This window comes from Gobio gobio (assembly GCF_949357685.1).
Source record: "Gobio gobio genome assembly, chromosome: 12".
Taxonomy (NCBI): Eukaryota; Metazoa; Chordata; class Actinopteri; order Cypriniformes; family Gobionidae; genus Gobio; species Gobio gobio.
In genome coordinates, this window is record NC_137105.1 from 41,607,208 (window position 1) to 41,629,115 (window position 21,908).

The 21,908-nt window shown below is 39.1% G+C and overlaps 1 protein-coding gene across 1 annotated transcript in view; it reads left to right on the plus strand.

The window, feature by feature from the left end:
- tnfaip2a (tumor necrosis factor, alpha-induced protein 2a) overlaps positions 1-20,904 on the plus strand; it is a gene marked incomplete at its 5' end in the record, with an annotated part of 60,450 nt that extends 39,546 nt beyond the window's left edge. The window contains 12 exons of the mRNA XM_079830772.1: positions 6,776-6,946; positions 7,471-7,617; positions 7,761-8,388; positions 9,161-9,275; positions 11,706-11,828; positions 11,983-12,077; positions 12,170-12,262; positions 13,721-13,847; positions 14,026-14,151; positions 14,293-14,448; positions 16,368-16,489; positions 16,618-20,904. Coding sequence (XP_079686898.1) covers positions 6,776-6,946; positions 7,471-7,617; positions 7,761-8,388; positions 9,161-9,275; positions 11,706-11,828; positions 11,983-12,077; positions 12,170-12,262; positions 13,721-13,847; positions 14,026-14,151; positions 14,293-14,448; positions 16,368-16,489; positions 16,618-16,795 — 2,081 coding nt within the window. The 3' untranslated portion in view covers positions 16,796-20,904. The remainder of the gene's footprint in view (positions 1-6,775; positions 6,947-7,470; positions 7,618-7,760; positions 8,389-9,160; positions 9,276-11,705; positions 11,829-11,982; positions 12,078-12,169; positions 12,263-13,720; positions 13,848-14,025; positions 14,152-14,292; positions 14,449-16,367; positions 16,490-16,617) is intronic.
- Between the last annotated feature and the right edge of the window lie 1,004 nt (positions 20,905-21,908).

The window sequence follows — 21,908 nt, forward strand, 5'->3', positions numbered from 1 at the left end:
TCATATTCATTTTCAGTGGCTGTATCTGTGTCAGAGAGTCCATGTCTGTGTTGATGGCTGTAAACAAAGCTGCATTTGGGCTAGGGCTGCTCGATTATGGAAAAAATCATAATCACGATTATTTTGGTCAATATTGAAATCACGATTATGTAACACGATTATTTCACATGACTTTGGGAATGTGTTGTATTTATTAAAAATACACCTTTCAACAATTCAATTGAAATTGTAACATTTGTTGTACTTTTTGAACTATTAAAATAAATAATATAACATATATTCAAATCAAAGTATAAAAGTATTCACGTAAAAATGATAACCACAAATAAATAAGATCAACCATATGGTTCGGCTATATGCTTTTCAGGTACGTCTAACATTATAGTTTTCAGGTACAGAAATGTATCAAATGTAAAATAACATTGCAAATTTGAGTGCATAAATTAAAGATTAATCCTATTAAACTTACAAAAGCTATTCAATCAAGAGCGGTGAGTGATGTCCTTGTCTTTTGTTGTTTGACATTAAACAGACGGCAGTAAAGGCTACTGCCTCTTTAAGACCTAATGATCGGATATGCGTCGTCTTTATCGACTGTATAAAGTTTATTTAAAGCATATACAGACTATGTCTGCTAGGATACTCATCAAGATGGACATGTTGACATACGTTTTGTGTGAGTTTGTCCGCAAGACTTGAAAGAGAACTCAATATTTGCGCGCTGTGAGACGTGTGCGCGCTCTCGGATGAGCGCAAATAGATACATTTTCTCACAGCGCGCGCTACTTCTCATTCGCGTCTTCTGGCACTAAACCCCGGTGATGACGGTGAAAACGACTGGTCATATTCGAAAATATGGCAGCACTCGCATGCATTGAACAAAGTTTACAAAGAGAGAATTATTTGAAAAATATGAGGGGAAAAAAGGACGTTTACACGGCACCCCTGCTCTCGTCAGTTTTTGTTTCTTTATTAGATTGTCATAGGTCACTCTGTTTAATTTTCAAGTGGTTAAACAAATTCGTGGTGTTCCCTTGCGTTGCAGCCACTACCATGTTTCAAATCTTGCACGTAGCATGTTTCTGCTCGTCGCCTGATTCCTCGAAGCCAAACTGTTCCCAGACAACGGAGTTGGTTTTGCCTTTTTTGCTCACCAAACGCTGCTGTAACTGCCCTCCTTCTGCCATCTTTACTCGCGCCGAGTTTTTAAATTCCAGCGGATGATATGCACACGAGACTCCCGACCTGAGAGAGATTTGTGGCTTCGGGAGGGGCGGATGAGCGCGTGCGCGTTTCATTCAGAACGCAAGACAAAATAAGAGTGTTCTTGCAAAACTGAACATGGCAAAATAATCGTTTTTTCTCGATTGTACTATTTTGGTGATCGTTGGGAGGCAAAATCGAAATTGAAATTCGATTAATTGCACAGCCCTAATTTGGGCATATTGTTTTCAGAGCCTGAAGATCATCGGATGTAATTGCTGTGTATAGGAACAGATTTGTATATTTTCAATAGAAAGGCAGTATATTTAATCTAGGTAAATGGAAGAGTGGGACAGGAGGAGGAAATTGTATGTATATTCTTTCTATTTATAATATTTGCGCCTCTAGGATGCAGATGCCTCAGTGTGTAGCCTACCTGGAACATTTTGGAGTGTTGGGACACAACGAGATTGGGGTAACTGGGTTAGATGCCTTTTTGGACGGCTAAAGTTAATCATTTTTAGTTTCTGTGGCTCAACTTTTGACCGGGACATATCCTTCCACTGATTGGGCTTGGACGTGCAGGCAACCTCCTCCTCCTCAGTAGCATTTTTCCGTCCTGACAGTTCAACTTGACACATGATAGCAGCAGCATGACTACAACAAGAGGCGAGGCTAGAGTGATGGGTACAGGGTAATGTGAGTAAAAGCAGAATTAGCATAAATTATTTTTGTTATTGCAGGTACATTTTGATAGGTAGACGTACCCTGCCATGCATTTGCAGTTAGCCGTGAGGATGTACCCAAGGGCCTTGTGGACATACACCCAGGCATCATAAGGCTTGGCTTTAATCCCTTGCCTTTGACTAGGGAGCACACCTGACCTCAACACGCAAAAATCCGGTGCAGCATCAAAGTATTTAACAAGCTGCACATGACCACATAGCACGTAGTTGTATGCATCGAGGGATTTGTACGCTCTAATACTTTCTCTAGTATATATATCAGGCCATTCAATTATATAATCGGCACGGTCGGAGGTACTAAGGCTTCCCACGTAATCCATTGTCAAATATTTTATTTACAGTTTAGTATTTTGTGTATATATGTGCAGTCATGAAATGTGGCAGGTCGTAAAGTAACGTAAACAAGCTTAACGTAAATAAAAACAAATTTGCGCTGTCCAGTAGATGCGGCTAGTACGTTACTAGCCTAACATGATCATTCATACATGTATCACAGCAACACTGCAAAATTAAAGACAGACAAACAGATCCAACTAAAATCACGTTTTATTGAGTCAGCAGTTATATACAAACAATAAGGAAAGCTTCAATACTTAAGGTTGTTGCAGTAGCGGACCAGCTCAGCGATCTGGCTTTCTGCCTCTAGGATGCGCACGCACCCTGTAATGTTTGTAAACAGGAAACCCGTGTATATTCAGGGAAAACATAACTACTGTCAAATAAAAATACTTGGCACTTGGGCCCTCCCCCGCCCCTGCCCACCACACCACACCACACAGGGGTCTCCAAACTTTTTGTGAGCAAGAGCTTTAAGGGATAAAATAATCTAGATGCCTACATGTTTGTTTTACTAAAATGTCTAACAATATTTAATTTATTATAAATATAACATGATGGTGCTTTTTTACTTAACCTTTCACCATCATATACAAAATAATGCAATATCTTGATATCCTGGTTCAGTTTTACAAGCAGTTTTATATACACACACATGTATATGACATACAAAATTCAGCTTTGATAAATAAATTACATTTTTAAATATTTTAAAAGTTTATTATAAAATGTAGTAGTAGTAGTAGTAATAATAATAATAATTATTATTATACTGTGTTTTTGATCAAGAACAAAAAAGAATTCACCGTAGCTGTGTCCGAAATCGCAAACTATGTGAGTAGGTACTACATTTAAATTTGAACTTACTTTGTGGCCGTTAAAGGGATAGTTCACCCAAAAATGAAAATTAGCCCATGATTTACTCACCCTCAAGTCATCCTAGGTCATATGACATTTTTCTTTCAGATGAATAAAATCGGAGTTATATTAAAGTCCTGGCTCTTCCAAGCTTTATAATAGCAGTAATTGTTGCTCTATTTTTGAAGTCCATAAAAAAATGCATCTGTTCGGCAAATAACGTGCAGCACGTGGCTCTGGGGTGTTAATAAAGGCCTTCTGAAACGAATCAATGCGTTTGTGTAAGAAAAATATCCATATTTAAATCTTTATAAAGTAAAGTTCAGCAAATAGCCTTTGTACATAGAGTGTGTGTGTAGTATGAATGTAATCTGGAAATACTACATCCGCCATGTTGTCATCATGTGATTCTACCAATGTCAGTTGCGTCCCTTCACCTCCATTCATACATTGGGGAGAAAAAGTATTTGATACCCTGCCGATTTTGCAGGTTTTCCTACTTGCAAAGCATGTAGAGGTCTGTAATTTTTATCATAGGTACACATAGGTAAACTGTGAGAGACGGAATCTAGAAATCTCGGAATCTCACATTGTATGATTTTTAAATAATTAATTAGCATTTTATTGCATGACATAATTGATCACCTACCAACCAGTAAGAATTCCGGCTCTCACAGACCTGTTAGTTTTTCTTTAAGAAGCCCTCCTGTTCTCCACTCATTACCTGTATTAACTGCACCAGTTTGAACTTGTTACTTGTATAAAAGACACCTGTCCACACACTCAATCAAACAAACAGACTCCAACCTCTCCACAATGGCCAAGACCAGAGAGCTGTGTAAGGACATCAGGGATAAAATTGTAGGGGTGCTCCGATTGATCGGCAACCGATCTCGATCGGTCGATAATCGCTTTGGGATGATTGATCGGCGGTCTCTAAAAAGGCCGATCTCATGAACCGATCGCATGCTGACGACACATAAAACCCGTGCCTGCCGTGAGAGCTAGGGCATGATATGCAGCGACACCGTCTCATTCTCTTTCCAGCGCAGGTAAAATAATTATAATGCTGAAGGTGAGCTACAATTCATATTTCTATATTAAATAACTTGCGTCTCACAGAAAGTTTTCAAATGACTGCGTAAGTTCACAAACAGCGCGAGTGAATCACCGCGTGCGCGCTCTCTCTCCCTTTTAAAATGCTCAAATGGCTTCATATCATCGCATCTGCACTAAAATCAAGCTGCACAGTTGACAGGATTTGCCACTTGCACAATCGAGGCAGTGTCGCATCGTCACTAAAGTTTATCATTTGTATTTATTTTTAAGTCTTGCCAGTGTTCAAACCGCTCAGCACTCGCGTGCTCTCCAGACCGTGAGCGCGCCCCCCCCCACACACACACACACACACACACACACACACACACACACACACACACACACACACACACAGGCCATGTCACAAAAAGCTTGCGAGAACAAATTGCGCTGAAATGGTCAGATACACACAAATGTATGTACTAAATGACCGTCTTGACGAGTGTGCATGTAAACCCCGTTGTGACTCGCGAGTGAACGTTTGTGCAACTGCATGTAACTGTAACCGTGTTCGCTCTTAAAGTGACAGCTGTCGAATAAACTGCTGCTGTCTCTGAGTTTCTCTGTCTTGTGTTGTTTGATGAACCTTTATGACACTCACTGCTCTTGAATGACTAACTTTTGCAACCTTAAGTGTAAGGATTAATCTAATTTAATTTATTCAGGGAAGACCAATATAAATTTACATTTGATTTCTTATTAAATGTCTTTAGTATTTCTTATCTCAATATAATGTTAGACCTACCTGAAAATTTGTCTTTAAAAACAAAAATGCACTGCATGATCAAATATTTAGATGAGATAATTATATACATTTATTATATACATTTATTTGGGAAAGATGGCCTACAGTAGCCTTAAGTTATCTCATTTTCTAAAATAAACACTTGGTGGTTCTTCAAGATCTTGACTCTAGCCTATTTCTACAGTTTTTTTCTCTCAATACAGTTAATTTAGAGTTAGTTTCATTTCTACAAATGGTGCAAACTCTGCAAGATTATAGATAAAAGATTCCCATTCCCCTGCCATTCTGTGATCGGCAATCGGCAGATCATGATCTTGGTGATCGGTGATCGGCCCCAAAAATGCTGATCGGAGCATCTCTATAAAATTGTAGACCTGCACAAGGCTGGGATGGGCTACAGGACAATAGGCAAGCAGCTTGGTGAGAAGGCAATAACTGTTGGCGCAATTATTAGAAAATGGAAGAAGTTCAAGATGACTGTCAATCTCCCTCGGTCTGGGCACCATGCAAGATCTCACCTCGTAGGGCATCAATGATCATGAGGAAGGTGAGGGATCAGCCCAGAACTACACGTCAGGACCTGGTCAATGACCTGAAGAGAGCTGAGACCACAGTCTCAAAGAAAACCATTAGTAACACACTATGCCGTCATTGATTAAAATCCTGCAGCGCACATCCAGGCCCATCTGAAGTTTGCCAATGACCATCTGGATGATCCAGAGCAGGAATGGGAGACAGCCATGTGGTCTGATGAGACCAAAATAGAGCTTTTTGGTCTAAACTCCACTCGCCGTGTTTGGAGGAAGAAGAAGGATGAGTACAACCCCAAGAACACCATCCCAACCGTGCAGCATTGAGGTGGAAACATCAATCTTTGGGGATGCTTTTCTGCAAAGGGGACAGGATGACTGCACCGTATTGAGGGGAGGATGGATGGGTCCATGTATCACAAGATCTTGGCCAACAACCTCCTTCCCTCAGTAAGAGCATTGAAGATGGGTTGTGGCTGGGTCTTCCAGCATGACAACGACTCGAAACACACAGCCAGGGCAACTAAGGAGTGGCTCCGTAAGAAGCATCTCAAGGTCCTGAGGTCGCCTAGCAGTCTCCAGGCCTGAATCCAATAGAAAATCTTTGGAGGGACCTGAAAGTCCGTATTGCCCAGCGACAGCCCCGAAACCTGAAGGATCTGGAGGAGGTCTGTATGGAGGAGTGGGCCAAAATCCCTGCTGCAGTGTGTGCAAACCTGTTCAAGAACTACAGGAAACGTATGATCTCTGTAATTGCAAACAAAGGGTTTTGTACCAAATATTAAGTTCTACTTTTCTGATGTATCAAATACGTCATGCAATAAAATGCAAATTAATAATCAAAGACTTCTACATGCTTTGTAAGTGGGCAAACCTGCAAAATCGGCAGTGTATCAAAAACCTGTTCTCCCCACTGTATCTCCCGTGGCCTCATGGGATAGTAAAGTGTCTATTGAATGCGCACTTCAGAATCTCGTCGGAAGTAGTAGGTCACCCAGGGACTATTCGCCTGCTGTTTCTCGAATACTATGTATTCGAATATATACTCGCATACTATATAGTAGAGAAATATATGATTTCGGAAATAGCGCGTGAGTATATCGGGGCCTGTATTATTGCATGTTAGCACATCCTGAAAGATAACCACCATTCTGACACTTATGCCTCAATATTCTGACAGTTTTTTTTTTTTCTTTGAATAATTTATAAGATTAATGTTTTCATTTGTACATTCACTGTTGTTTACTCTTTGCTTTCAGAAGAAGACCTTGAGATTAGTGAAGAAATCAGGAGTGATGAAGGCATCGCTGTTGAAGATCCCAAAGCACAAAGTCAGAAAAAAAAGAACAACTTCAAAATACCAAAAACTATTAAAATTAAAAACTTCACGACAAAATTTCAAGATGCTCTCAACCCCGAAACACTGTTAGGTAAAATAGCACAATGTGTTGTTTGTTTTTGTTGGTTTGTTTTTTGTCATCTTGTCTAGAATGTCTACATTGCTGAAATTATAACTTGGTGAAGCTCAGTTCGATTTTCATTTACAGATCAATATCCTTTTCTGTTTGTTGATTGCACTATTGTAATGGGTACACAAAAGTCATAGGAGCAAATGGGTTCCTATTTTTGAAAATCTCTGCTACAATATACTTGGATTTGAATAAAATGTTTACAGAAATACCCACACCAGCATAGTGCTCATTAGCTTTACATGAGCATCATAAAAGTATGCTAATACTAATCTTGCACTGTTGTGGAACCTCTCTCATGTTGGTCAGCAGCTGTGTAGCGCTAGTAGGAGGGTCCGGGTTCCAGTGATATGCATTGACGACTTTGTCAAGCTGAAATGAAGTCTATTAAATACTCCATTAACTATAGTTTTATATAGAACTTGTAAATTAGAGAAAATGAAGCAAGTTTATTATCATTATTTAATTTCTGATTTACACTTTAGTTGTGGACATTGATACTATTGATGGCATAGCAGTTTCCCCTGGTGATCCTGAAGAGGGAAGTCAGAAACAAACGATCAAAATGAAAATGAAAATTCCTGACTTTATGAAACGCCAGAAGAATTCCAAATCCAATGAAACTCAATCAGGTAACAATCTTTTCATGTAGGCTATTGAAATTTAAAGGAACTATTTTACAAGGGTTTTCAAACTGGGTTCTAGAAACCCAACAATATATTTAAAAAACAATCTAAAAGTGACTATAATAGAATTGTCTTCTCACATTCTGCAGTGGACCTGGATTTCAATGGGAACCTTGAACAGAACCATTTGGCTAAAGCACAGCAGCAGCTTGTGGAAGCTGAGGAACGTGTCTTTGGTTTAAATGAAGTGGCCAGGGCAGAAAAAGAGGAGGACTTGCAGACAGACCATGAGACCTTTATTTTGCGACTGAAGATGGCCATCAATGATTCTTTCAATGACGACAATCAGGAGACACTCAAGAGTGCTTTGACTTCAATACTTCAAGAGGAGGCACAGGACAGACGCTGGGCGGAAGTGTCTGTGAATCAGCGTCCAATATGGAGGCCCGCTAAGTGCAGACAGATGCATGACATACTACTCCAGACAGTCGTGGAGAAACGAATGAAGAATGCAGATGAAAAGGAGAATAAGGTAGACCAGCTTTCTACCTCCTTGAAGATAGAGGTGTGTCGAATGGGCAAACAAGTACAAAAAGACCTGCTCCGAGTGGTGCGAAATCTGAGAGAATGTTACCCACCAGACTTTGACATCTGCAGAACGTATGCTAAACTCTACCATCAAACCTTCTCCACCAGACTCCAAGAGCTCTCCAGATCCTGTAGCGATTTTGAGGATTGCCTCTATATATTGAATTGGATTGTCAGATACTACCCAAAGTAAGTTGTCAAAATAATGGCTTAAAGGTGCACTATATACATTTTTTTCAGTAAAATATCCTAAAACCACTAGGCCAGTGTTATATATTTTGTTGAGTACTTAAAATATCCCAAATGTTTCCAACTATTTGTAAATCGTGGGAAAATTGCGATTTTAACCAAGGAACTGGGACGTGTGAGGGAGTCGCCTGTCAATGGCATCATATCTGCGTTACCCTCAGTTTCCGGTTTTATTCTGCAGAAACGCTTTACTCTCACTGCAGTGTGAACAAGTGTCATAGCAGCCACCGAGCGAACACACAGAGTAACGTCATAACATCATTTAACACACTCAGATGTATCTAATATAATAAACAGAGCTGCGTTACCTCATACTCATGACCGGAAAAGCGGAAGTGGTGCCGGTGACTGTGGCATAATAAAAGTCCAGCTGCTCGTGAGCCGTGTGTTGCCTTCATCTTATTAACAATTGCTCCAGAGGCCTTTCTCAGCTCCACAACACTCGGCCCTGCTCTACTTCATACTACATAACGTTAATAATCGCATCCATGAACATGATTTCTGCCCGAGTCCCATCCCGATTCTTTTCCACCGCCTGTGAGGTGAAGACCACATGTCCCAAGATTCAAACTACGCCTTTGTTTTGAATATGCAACCTCTAGTGGACGGAAAAGTTACATAGTACACGTTTAATTAATTATATTATACATTATACAACATTGTCAGACACAGTTTCAGAAATGTTAATATTCTTTAACATTGTTTTTCTTAGAGATGTACTGAAGCACAAAGAACTAGAGGAGCACATCAACAATTCATCACCTGGACCTCTGTTACCCGAAGAAGATCTTAAGAGATTAGAGGAACTGTACTTCTCATACAAAGAGGTGATTCAGTACATGACTGGCGATATTAGAAAATGGATAAATCAATAGTAAACTTTATTTCAGAATAACACAATTGCATAATCTAACAGATTCTTATACAGTATACAGTAGAAAGTTGGGACAGAGCAGAGGCAAACTGTGAAGTATTTTTACTTAATACTCAAGGACATTTTTTCAAGTATATGTACTTTTTCTTTGGAAAACTTTTACTTCACAACATTCAAAAAAATAATATTGTACTTTTTACTACACTACGTTTCATATTTAATATCATTTAATACTTAATTACATAACAAATTTTGTACTTTCTTACTTGAACTTTTAATTACTTTTACTTGAGTAAAAGTAAGAAAGTACAAAAATGTTTATTTAATTTAAGTATTAAAGGTAAAAAAAACTTTTAATTTATGAAACGTAGGGTGAATTCAGGATGAATGGGACACTTTTCCCCCAGTCATCTCAATGGCAAAAAGTGTCCCAATCAACCTGAATTCACCCTAGTTCAGTAAAAAGTGCATTGCGCTTTGGGATACTTTTACTTCACTACATTCCAAAGAAAAACCGTGATGAAGTCCTTATACTTGAAAAATGTACATAAAGTAAAAATACTTCACTATTGTCTGCCTCTGGGACAGAGGCACTTTTTACTTTTATTACACTTTTTAATCATTTGGGAATTGAGTATATTAATTGTTGCAGTTTTGCAAGTGGAATTTTTGCCAAATCTCCCCTGATACAAGACCGCTGCTCAGCAGTCTGTGGTCGTTATTGTTGTCTGATTCTCCTTTTCATGACATTTTCAATAAGAGAAAGATCTGGACTGTAGGCAGGCCAGTCAAACACATCCATGGTGTAGAGTGTCTAGAAACCACTATTGTAGAATGTGCAGCATAAGGCCTGGATGTCTTGCTTCCCAGAAAAGTCAATTAACACCTTCACATCAATGGTACCTTCACACATATGCAAGTCACCCATGCCATTTGCATGGATGCACCCCCATTACCATGATGATGTTTACTTTTGCATCGGTCGCTGATGAAAGTCTGGGTGGTCCCTTTTATTTTTGGGACTAAGAACTCAATGCCCGTTTTTCCCAAAACAAGCTGAAATGTGTACTCATCTGAACGCAGAACACATTTCCACTGTCTTTTAGACCATCTAAGATGAGCTTGGGCCTGAGAACTCGGCAGCATCTCTGCATTATAGCTTTCTCCTTGCATAACAGATTTAAATTGGATTTCTTGATGCAGCAGCAGACCGTTAAGTGACAACGGTTTTCTAAAGATCTCCTGAGTCCATGTGGCTATATTTAACACAGTAGCATGATGGTTTCTCATGCAATGCCGTCTGAGGGCTGAGGTCTGAGTTACTTGCCTTGCCCTGTAAATTTACTGAGATTTCTCTGGATTCCATGAATCTTTCCACAGTATTATGTATGGTAGATAGCGACTCGGTGTGACTTGCACAACACCAAAACAAATTCCTTGTATGTGTAAAAAATGTACTTGGCAATAAAGCTTTCTGATTCTGAGATGGTGAAAGATCGAAATACTTTGCAATCTTGCATTGCGAAATGTGATTTTTGTTTGACAATTCTGGCACAGAGGGATGAGGCATAACCAAGCGGCAACCTCCCCCAGTTTCTCTTGAAGCCAATATCGAAGTGACTTAAACTGCAATTCAACGGCTGGCTGCTAGAGACAGGATCTTATTGAGCCCCATGTTAAAAAAATTTACAGCAGAAAAAAAACATGTTTACAGCCTGGTACAAATTGTGGTTTTGGTCTATACGGCTAATTTTGCCCTTCATGACAACTGTTAGGGGGGTGAATTTTTTTATAACTCATTCATTTACATTATATAAAGCCTTAAAGTTCTGCATAATTAAGGCCGTGGCCACTTTGAATGACAGGTGGATTGCCTGAGTCTGAGCCTTACTCTGAGCCTCACGATACCCTCACCTATTACCAATTCAACTGCTAATTGTGGACTGTATTCTATAATCTTGTTGCAGCCACCAAAATCTAAATTTGTTTATATTTACAAAATACAATTAATTTGGCCAGTGAAAATATTGGACCTTTTTTTCTTTGTACTTTTGTCAAACAAATAAAGCTTCAAGAGAATGAACAAATCACAGATTTTACAAAATTTTCTTGAATTGGGGTTGTACCGTCTACACTGATTTAGGCTGCCTACCAAATCCATTCGTCCCGTTGTCTGGAGTAGCACAAATGCATGTAGTACATCAGAAAAAATTAGACATTCGATTCGCCAGTATGTGACGTGGAGCTTCCAATTTAGACAACATAATTGATTATGAGCCGCTCACGTCTGGTGTCGATATGGTATTAGTTAATGTTCCTATTGCCCCATATGTTACTGCTTTAGTTTATAGCCTAATTCCTGTGGCTTGTTTTCTCTCATTAGAACGAGATCAGACAGTGGTTATCCAACGCTCTCGAAAAAGAAGTGAAAAAATGGAGTGATGGCAGTGAACCAGAGATCATGGATGGATACTACTGCAGTAACCTTGCTGTAGATCTTTTACCAGTAGGTTATGGGCTCTACTCGCTCTGTAACCATCATATTAATTTAGTTTTGCATGTTGGGATCATTAATCAGACCTATTTCCTCAACAAAAAAAACGTTATTTTTGGCTTTATGTGGTTAGTCATATTGAAGTGTAACCACTTTTGTTTCATAGCTTGTTGATGGGACTGTGAGAGAGGTCAACACACTTTTGGGCTGCGAAAGTAAAGCCTGGAGTCTTCTATGCCAGCTGGAAAGTTTTTTTCTAAGGTAGATAATTATTTTATCACAATTTTACTGTCACATTTTCATTGCATTAAAATAAGACTGACATGTTCTCTCTCCTTTTCTTTCGATGGCAGCTATAAGACAAGTCTAGAGGAACTTCTCAAAAGAAAACAAGAAAACATTCCTAAAACTCTTAGTGCTATTCTCATTAATATTCACCTGTTTAGGTTAGTTTGATTAAATATTTTTCTACCTTACGGCAGCAGTTGTAAAATATGTATATTTTTAAAGGTGCAGTAAGCGATTTCTGAGGAAACGCACACCTAAATACACAATTCTGTGAATATTTGCTAGATGTCTGTTCTGTGTGTGTGCCAGAAAAAAATTATTTTGTACACAATCCTAGCTGTGTAAATCGAAGAAAAAATAAAAGTGGATTGAACTGATCCACAGAGCACCAAAACCACTCTTGTAGCCAATCAGCAGTAGGGGGTGTATACACAAAAGGTCAGAAGAATTTAATTGGAAGAAGAATGGTTATGATCAGACAAGAGCTAGGACTTGCGTTAATATTGGAAAAGCTTTAAAGAGATTTTAAAGTGCGAAGGCCTGAAAAGGGACACTGGGGTTGCTTTGTTTTTGCACTATGTGAGAAAAATATTTTTTTTGCTGTGTCACTGACTGAACCAAGATATGCTGTTGTTGTTTAACAAGCTGTTAGTGGTTGCCTGTGCATTTCGTGTTTTTTATTTTGGGGATGGAGCAATGTAGGGAGGGGTGTGTTTCTCATGGGTAGGGTAGGGGTGTGTTTGTTTAGGTGTCGATTTCAAATGTGCATATTTACTAGTGGAAGGCACATGAACGCCACCACAAAGATAAAAATACCAGTGGGAAGCTCAGGATTTTCTTTGAGGCCCGATCTGTACGCGTTTGGGGCATGTCAGTGAGAAACATGGCGGAATACCACAATATTTATAGAAATTTAGCTGTGACATTGTCAGGCTTTTTTATTTACACGATAAAGTTTACAGTGGATTCCTAAGTTAATTAAAAACATTCAGCAAAACACACCTGATACACATTCTTTGAACTTTATTTTCTAGAAGAAGAGTTAAAAAAAACCTTTCTGTATTTTTGTGTAGTTAATTTTTATTTATTTATTTATTTCATATGGACATAACAATAACATTGGACAAACCAGATGCATTGTTTAAAGTGTTATAGCACATGTGCTAATTTTCAACACCTGTCCATGGGGGCTTTTACAACAGAAAACACAATTGTTAAATAAAACACTACACAATTTACACATGTGAACAACTTTGGCCCGATTTAAGCCACTGTTTGAGCTCTCTGGTGAAGATGTTAATATTGTTCTGCAATTTGAATCCAGTGGGAAGAGAGTTCCATAGTGTTGCCCCTCTGAAGGAGAAACTAGATTGTCCAAAAGATGTTCTAAACTTCGGGAGAATTAAGAGAAGGTACACCGCCATCTTGCTCCAACAAAAGTAACTTGAACGTACCTGACATCTTAAGCACGACTTCCCAGAAAGCAGCAAAATATCAACAGTGTTTCTCAGAAATTGCTTACTGCACCTTTAATTGTTTAAATATGCTTTTACAATATAATGTAATTATTTACTTAATTTCAAAATTCGATTCAATCATTATTTCTCTATCCTCAGGGATTATCTACAAAAACCAGAACATCTTTTCACAGAAGACACTAGAACTGCTCATCTGTCCACATTAGCAGACCTCAAAGACATCTGTCACAAATACTTCCTCAGTCGAATTCACACAGAACTGAAGGTTAGTGAAGAACAAAAGAAAAATCAAGTACTTGTTTACCTGGAGATACTGCCCTGATCAATACCTTCATGTCCTTACTGGGAAAATAACATAATGCACTTTACTAACATGTTTCCATATTAATATCTTGACTTATATCTTACATTTTGGAAATAACCAGACTTGTTTATCTGTACAGCCGCTGTACCGTAAGCTGTGGACCCAAGCCTGGTTTGCTGGACATTGTGAGGTGGTGGAGGAGCTGATGAAGGCACTTGAGGATATCATAGATCAATTCAAAGAGCTAAAGCCTGTCTGCCGAGAGGTCAGAACCACTTATACTGCAAAAATTATTTCTGATAGTCCTATAACATGATTTAAATAGACACATAATCTCACATTTGTCACTAATTTAAGATACAGTTGTAGATACATTTGAAGATTGTGTGTCTGTATGCGTGTATAGGAACTGCTGGCCGAGCTGCATGTAGAAGTAATGGTTGAGTATGTGAGACGAGTGATGAAGGGAAAACTGAAACTGAAGGACAAAGAACAGCAAGAAGCAGCTGCTGAGTTCATCTGCCACGACAACAGTCAAATCTATTCCGTGTTTGCCGAAGTGGTGAGATCAGATCCAGACCCACACATACACGCATTCACATTCATTATCCACATTCTAAAATGGCAAGCTCAAATTACAAATCAACAGTTAGGAAGAAAAAAAAAAATCTCTTGGCTCTTGCTTGTAAACACAATCCTACGCCTTCTTCATTGTGGAACCATTTGGGAAAACCGCTGGAATTCCTGGCTCATAGTGACAAATGTGGTTTTCATATTTTTTTAGATCCACCAATTTCTCTCCTTTACATTTGTTCCCTGAATTGTAGGTCGACATTGGAGTGGATGTTAAATGCTATAAATGTTTTATATTTATACTGTACACATACACCGATCAGGCGTAACATTATGACCACCGTCCTAATATTGTGTTGGTCTCCCTTCTGCTGCCAAAACAGCCCTGACCTGTGGAGGCATGGACTCCACTAGACCCCTGAAGGTGTTCTGTGGTATCTGGCACCAAGATGTTAGCAGCGGATCCTTTAAGTCCTGTAAGTTGCAAGGTGGGCCCTCCATGGACCGGAATTGTTTGTTCAGCACATCCCACAGATGCTCAATTGGATTGAGATCTGGGGAATTTGGAAATCAAGTCAACACCTCAAACTTGTTGTGCTCCTCAAACCATTCCTGAACCATTTTTGCTTTGTGGCAGGGTACATTATCCTGCTGAAAGAGCCCACAGCCACCAGGGAATACCGTTTCCATGAAAGGGTGTACATGGTCTGCAACAATGGGTACAAAGGTGGTGATGTCAAAGTAACATCCATATGGATGGCAGGACCCAAGGTCTCCCAGCAGAACATTGCCCAAAGCATCACACTGCCTCTGTCGGCTTGCCTTCTTCCCATAGTGCATCCTGGTGCCATGTGTTCCCCAGGGAAACGACACACACGGCCATCCACATGATGTAAAAGAAAACGTGATTCATCAGACCAGGCCACCTTCTTCCACTGCTCACGTGCTCACTGTTGGGCCCACTATGTAGCCCCTAAACGCAACAATTGCGATGCACTGTGTATTCTGACACCTTTCTATCAGAACCAGCATTAACTTCTTGAGCAATTTGAGCTACAGTAGCTCGTCTGTTTGATCGGACCACACAGGCCAGCCTTCACTCCCCAAGTGCATCGATGAGCCATGGCCGCCCATGACTCTGTCGCCGGTTCACCACTGTTCCTTCCTTTGACCACTTTTGATAGATTCTGACCACTGCAGGCCGGGAACACCCCACAAGAGCTGCAGTTTTAGAGATGCTCTGACCCAGTCGTCTAGCCATCACAATTTGACCCTTGTCAAACTCGCTCAAATCCTTACTTTTGCCTATTTTTCATGTTTCTAACACATCAACTTTGAGGACAAAATGTTCACTTGCTGCCTAATATATCCCACCCACTAACAGGTGTCGTGATGAAGAGATAATCAGTGTTATTCATGTCATAATCATAAACGGTCATAATGTTATGCCTAATCGGTGTATTTAAATTTATATTTCAAAAAGGGCAAACAAATGTTACAAATGTTAGATTTGGTGGCGGATATAGCAGTGAAATGTGAAAATAATTTAGATAATTGATTTGTTTTGTTGTAAATTTAATGTATGTGTTTTTATCACAATTGTTCACATTGGAAAACATAAAGTGATAATTAAAGCCCCAGAGGCTTAGAGTGCTCTACGGTTAATTTGTTTAAATGATTTGGAATATTTAAAATATTTGTGTGCATGAAATGCTTACTGTAACATACAGTAGACTGGAAAAATTGTTTTAGACACAATATAACATGGAGGCAAAAATATGGACCTTTTCAGTGTATTCTCTTTACATTATTCTCTTTGTTTGAAAGAGCATGAATTGTGGGAAAACAGTGGGAATTTTTGTATCAATAGAATTGGTTTCCTAAATCAAGTACCATTCTCTTCTCTAGGGATCCAAAGTGGAGTGGGTCTGTCAAATACTGCCCAAATTATCAGAGATTCTGAGACTGCAGGATCCTGGGAGTTTGCAACTTGAGATTGCCACTCTGGCAAGAGACCATCCTGATATTAGGTGAGGCAGAAACCATAGCAAGATAACTTACAACATACATTTTTAGTAATGATGTCATTAGCAAAATGAAAGACGAAAATCAATCTTCCAGTGTCTCATCAATGATCTTTGTGTTCACTCTCCAATAGTGAGAAACATGTTCTTGCTGTCCTGTACCTGAAGACCAACCTTTCAAGCTCAGATGTGCGTAGGATCAAAGGGTGTTTGAATGAAACCAGAGGCACACAGGACACTGAGTCCTCCCATTCCTTCTTCTCTAAAGTACTCGTCAAACGGAAAATCAGAATGTCTTCCATCTATAGCTAATGTTAATCAACTGTGATACGCAATCTGTGTACCTTGTGTACCTTGAATGCAATGTAAGTCGCTTTGGATAAAAGCGTCTGCCAAATGCATAAAAGTAAAAGTAAAGTAAAGCAATCAGTATTATGATATTTTAATATTTATTAAGAAAACTCAGTGATGGTATTGTTAGTTTTTCTCAACTGATTTACGCTGTTCTCCAACACTAAGGTCAAGAATCAAATCATTTTAAAACATCACAAGTGGTGCATCCCAATTCACATCCTAAATACATGTAGCGACTATGAGTCAGATAAAATAATAACTCAACGGGGAACTGAATTAAAATGAAAGACTCGAATGACACTATGTATTATAAATAATTCAGAATTAATGTTTACACCTTAACTTATTCGTCCGCCGATATGTAAGGACTTAAAGGGGGCTCTGTTAAAGGGAAACATGTATATTTAGCTCAAATGAATGAATTTAATGAATTCATAGGGAATTTTGAGAGTCTATTTTACAGCCGAGCAAATGACTCTTCTAGCGTTCATTTGAACGGGCCGTAAATATCAACTCTGCAGCGGATATTACTATCCGAACAATAGTGAAACACTATTTAACAGCCAGGTAACTTAGATCGGCAGTTCAAGACATTAAATTGATAAGCACATAACACAAGAACAGTTATCTTTGAATACAAACGGAACTTTATTGATTAATCTAACACATCAAACTAATATCTAACATAAACACACACGCTCGCACATTCACACGTTGCAGAAAGGAAGAAGGTGAGGAAAGAATAAGTTCTAAGAGAGAGAAATTATGAAATCCTAAGCAATCTATGCATTTATGAAACATGACCTGAAGAAACCATTGATCAGTAATTTAACCTCCTATCGTTTCTTAGGCAGGGTTATTACATTTGATCTAATGCACCAGTTCAGCTTGGAATCAAAAAGGCGTTACTTGCGTTTGGGTTTCGCGTGTCATCTTACAAAGGGGGATTCCCTTCTCCTGGCTGGACAGGGATTTTCCCGGATCTTTGATTCGCTGAAGGTCTGGTTGACGTCTGGGGAAGCCGAACACGTGGCGTGTTGGCGGCTGGATGAAAGTCTTGTGGGCGTTGTTTGAAGTTGGAGCGCGCTGTTAGAAACTCGTTGTTGAGAGACTTTTACGGCGAAACTTAACAGAACCCGAGACTTAACGGCAATAAAATAAACTTTAAGTAAAAGAAAGGAAAGTGAGAGAAAAGCAGATGGCCTGAATGAAATCGTTGTTAACCCATTTTCTCTGATGTTGGTCTGTCACGATCGTCAGATCGTCTCCTGGGAGCTCCGTTCAGAACTCACTCTGGTCAAACTGCTAGGACTTAGATCATCTCTGAACTGCGAACAGGCCGCGAACTAGCTCGAACCGAACTGGAACCGAACTTGAGCTGAACTCTGCACTGCTTCTGGTCTGAACTGTACAGAACTGTAGACAGAACTGCAGACAGAACCGTACACAGAACTGTAGACAGAACTGAACTTTTCGTTCGTGTCCTGAGACTAAACTCAAACATTTGCCCATCCCCTGGATGGGTTCTGGCCAATTAGGCTTCAGGGGTGACTGTGTCTCCACCCCTCCCACAAAATTGGGTTATCTATAGAATTTAGTTTCCTGCTCTTAAGCAGAGAGTAAATTTAGACCTAATTTCTTACTATAAGGACATGATCAATTCTATAAAGATTTCATTCAGCTCATCTGTTGGATTATACCCATACGAACACACCGGTATCAAACAATGCTTTTTCATCCACTCATTCAATAGTTACATAATTGCATGAATTGTGAGTAATATACATGCCTAATAGTCTAACTAACATGTATTAGTTGTAAACACACTAACAAGTTATGTCGAAGGCTATTTGAATGAAAGTCCAATAATCAGTTATTTGATGTACTCCATAAGCTAACAGTTTCTGTGAGCTTACTCTGAGTTTTAGCTGTGTCGTGGAGTTCATTTACCGGTCATTGCAAAGACAGAGGTCTGGTTGTTTCTTTGTCTTGTGACAACCACGAGCCCTTTGTCCTCTTTTAACTGAGTTTGGTGGCGAGTCCATAGGAAGTCAGAACTAGTAGCTCCGGGGCAGAATCAAGCCCCCATCTCCCTCGTGATGATGATGATTTCCTGGAGCTGAATTGTGCTTTGTGAACGGGGATGTTCATTTGATCGAATCATTGGAAGATTAACTCATCTATATGTCTGCGTCCATAATTGCTACATACAATTAGTATTTCCCAAATCGTAGTATGTTGAAATGAGTATTCCAAAGATACCCAGGTGGTCTACTATTTCAGTGTAGATCCGTGCACACTCTGACGGCTAATATTACCCACAACCCACTTCGCGTTGCACAATAATTTGATTCGAACTACAAATGCGGATAAAAAGAGAGATGTGCGAGTCCGGCGGTTAAGTAGACCGGTTTAGAATAATTATCAGTATTTAACTTGACGAAAAGATATTTATTCAGTGTTATCCACATTATATTTACTCTGCAACAGCAGTGAGAACTTTTGTAATGATACGCTTGGCCATTAACTTTTAAACACATCATCATATTCAAATTGCAAACACATGAGGGGAGTCTCCGCATGAAATACCCACGACTGGCAGATCAACGTGCTACTACAATTCTCTCTGATATGGTAGGAAATTAAATTGAATGTGGAGGGTTTTAACTGTGACGATGATTGACAGGGCAGTGTTCCTCAGGGCTCAGTTCTTGGTCTACTTCTGTTTATCATTTATATATATATCCATTTGGTAACATCATAAACAGGCATGGACTTCAATTTCATTGCTATGGTGATGACATTCAAATTTACCTCACCACCAGCTCTGATAGGCCATCCTTGCCTGACTCACTTACTGCATGTATCAGGGATATCAAGCATTGGATGTCCTTGAATTTCCTTAAACTAATTAATAACACAACTGATTATTGGCTCTGCAACCTCAGTAAAAAGGATAGACCTGCCCTTTGAAATTGATAGGGTTTATGTTAAGTCTTCTTAATCTGTCTGTAATCTTGGTGTCTTATTTGACTCCTCTCTATCTTTTACCTCTCATATTTCTTCTGTTGTTAAAAACTCTTTTTTCCATCTTCGTAATATAGCACGTCTTCGACCTTCTCTCACTCGGGCTGATGCTGAAATCTTAATTATTGCAATGCTCTATTTCTTCGTCTTCCTAAAAAACGAATTGCAAGGTTACAGTATTTTCAAAACTCAGCAGCCAGAGTTCTGCTCACGTAACTCCTCTACTGCATGATCTTCACTGGCTTCCTGTGGCATCACGTATTCACTTTAAGGTCTTAATTCTAACATTTAAGGCATTAAATGGTCTTGCACCTCCATATCTGTCTGACTTACTCCACCACTACTCTCCTGCCCGGTCCCTCAGATCATCTGAGCTTGGTCTTTTGTCAACTCACCGTTTTCGGTTGTCCACTGTAGGTGGTAGATCATTTAGTGTCAACGCTCCTAAATTATGGAATTCACTTCCCCTACCATTACGTAATGTCTCATCTCGGTCTACCTTCAAAACCCAGCTAAAGACGTATCTATTTAATTAGTATTTTGCATAATGTGGACCTGTGCTTGTATTGTGTATTTGGGTGGGCAAATGTACTGTCTAACATTATGTAAAGCGGCCTTGAGCTATGGAAAGGCGCTATATAAATAACTTCTACTTCTTCTTCTTCACAAAAATAGTACACATTTTTAGGACGTAGTATAAGTAGGAGAATTGGGACGCAGCAAAGGTGTTCAGATGGATGTGTTGATGAGCGATGACTTTATGTATGATCAGTTGAGAACCTGAACACTATGGTAAAATAAAATGTGAAAAGGTGTATATATTTTATCTCTGTGTATAGTGTTTTAGCTTTATTTGAATTTAGGTTTGAAGTGACTGAATTGAAAGTGACTTTTTGAAAGCTCTGAAAATAAAGGCAATTATTTAAATGTTCTGATACAATGCATGTAGGCTATGTTTAATCATTCAGGCCTTGCTTTTTTTTAGAATATTTGCAGGCAATGTTGGTGTCTTTCTCCTATAATAGCTAAATAAAATTGTCATGGAACAAAAGTGATGGTCTTTTCTTCCCTTTTGTGACACATCAGAGTGAAACGGCTTCTTGAACAAGGAAAAAAAATGTAGGATGGGACTTGATTTTGTCTGATTGAACTGATTGGATCCTTGGATGGTTGTGGTTTGCTTTGGCTGTGATCTCATGTGAGTGATGGGTTGTAGACTTAACAGTAAAGGGATGGTGCACCCAAAAATGAAAATGTATTCATTCTTACTATGGAAGTCAATGGTGCCCCAAAGCAGCATGGGTACAAACTTTCTTCAAAATATCTTCTTTTGTGTTCAGCAGAACAAAGAAACTCATAGAGGTTTGGAAAAACTTGAATGGATGACAGAATTTTCGTTTTTGGGTGAACCATCCCTTTAAAGGATGGTTACTTTTGAATGTTCTCTAAACATTCTGAAACAAGTAGTAGCGTTGTTAACGGACATCCAAATAAAACATTTGTGGTTTCAGAAAACAAATGCATAAATAATGTTTTTGTGCTGACATTTTGAGAACATTATTAAAGGCCAGACAACTTTGAACAAACACTATTAAAATACTGGAAGAAGGTTTGTTCATACCAGCTGTTCATGATAGAACCTTGCCAGAATGTTAGCCAAAGTCATGAGAAAGTTCCCTGTTTCCTAGAGGAAGTTACTTTGATTAAAGAGCATGAGGGCGTTATGATGTGTATGGATAAATAATAGGGGTGTGCATTGGCACTGCCCTCACAATTCGATTCGATTACGATTCACCAGGTAACGATTCGATTCAATTCGATTCTACGATGCATTGCGATGCATCAAAATTCTACTGCACACTACAAGGCACATTTTTAATCAGTCATGAGGCAATACAAGCAGTCAGATATTGAACAACAGATTGTATTGGCTGCTATGTGTGTATTATCACTCTCCTGTATCTTTGACATAAATGTCATTAAATAAAATCAAATTGAATGGTACAGGGTATTGGATATGGCATTCAATCATCAAACCTGAAAA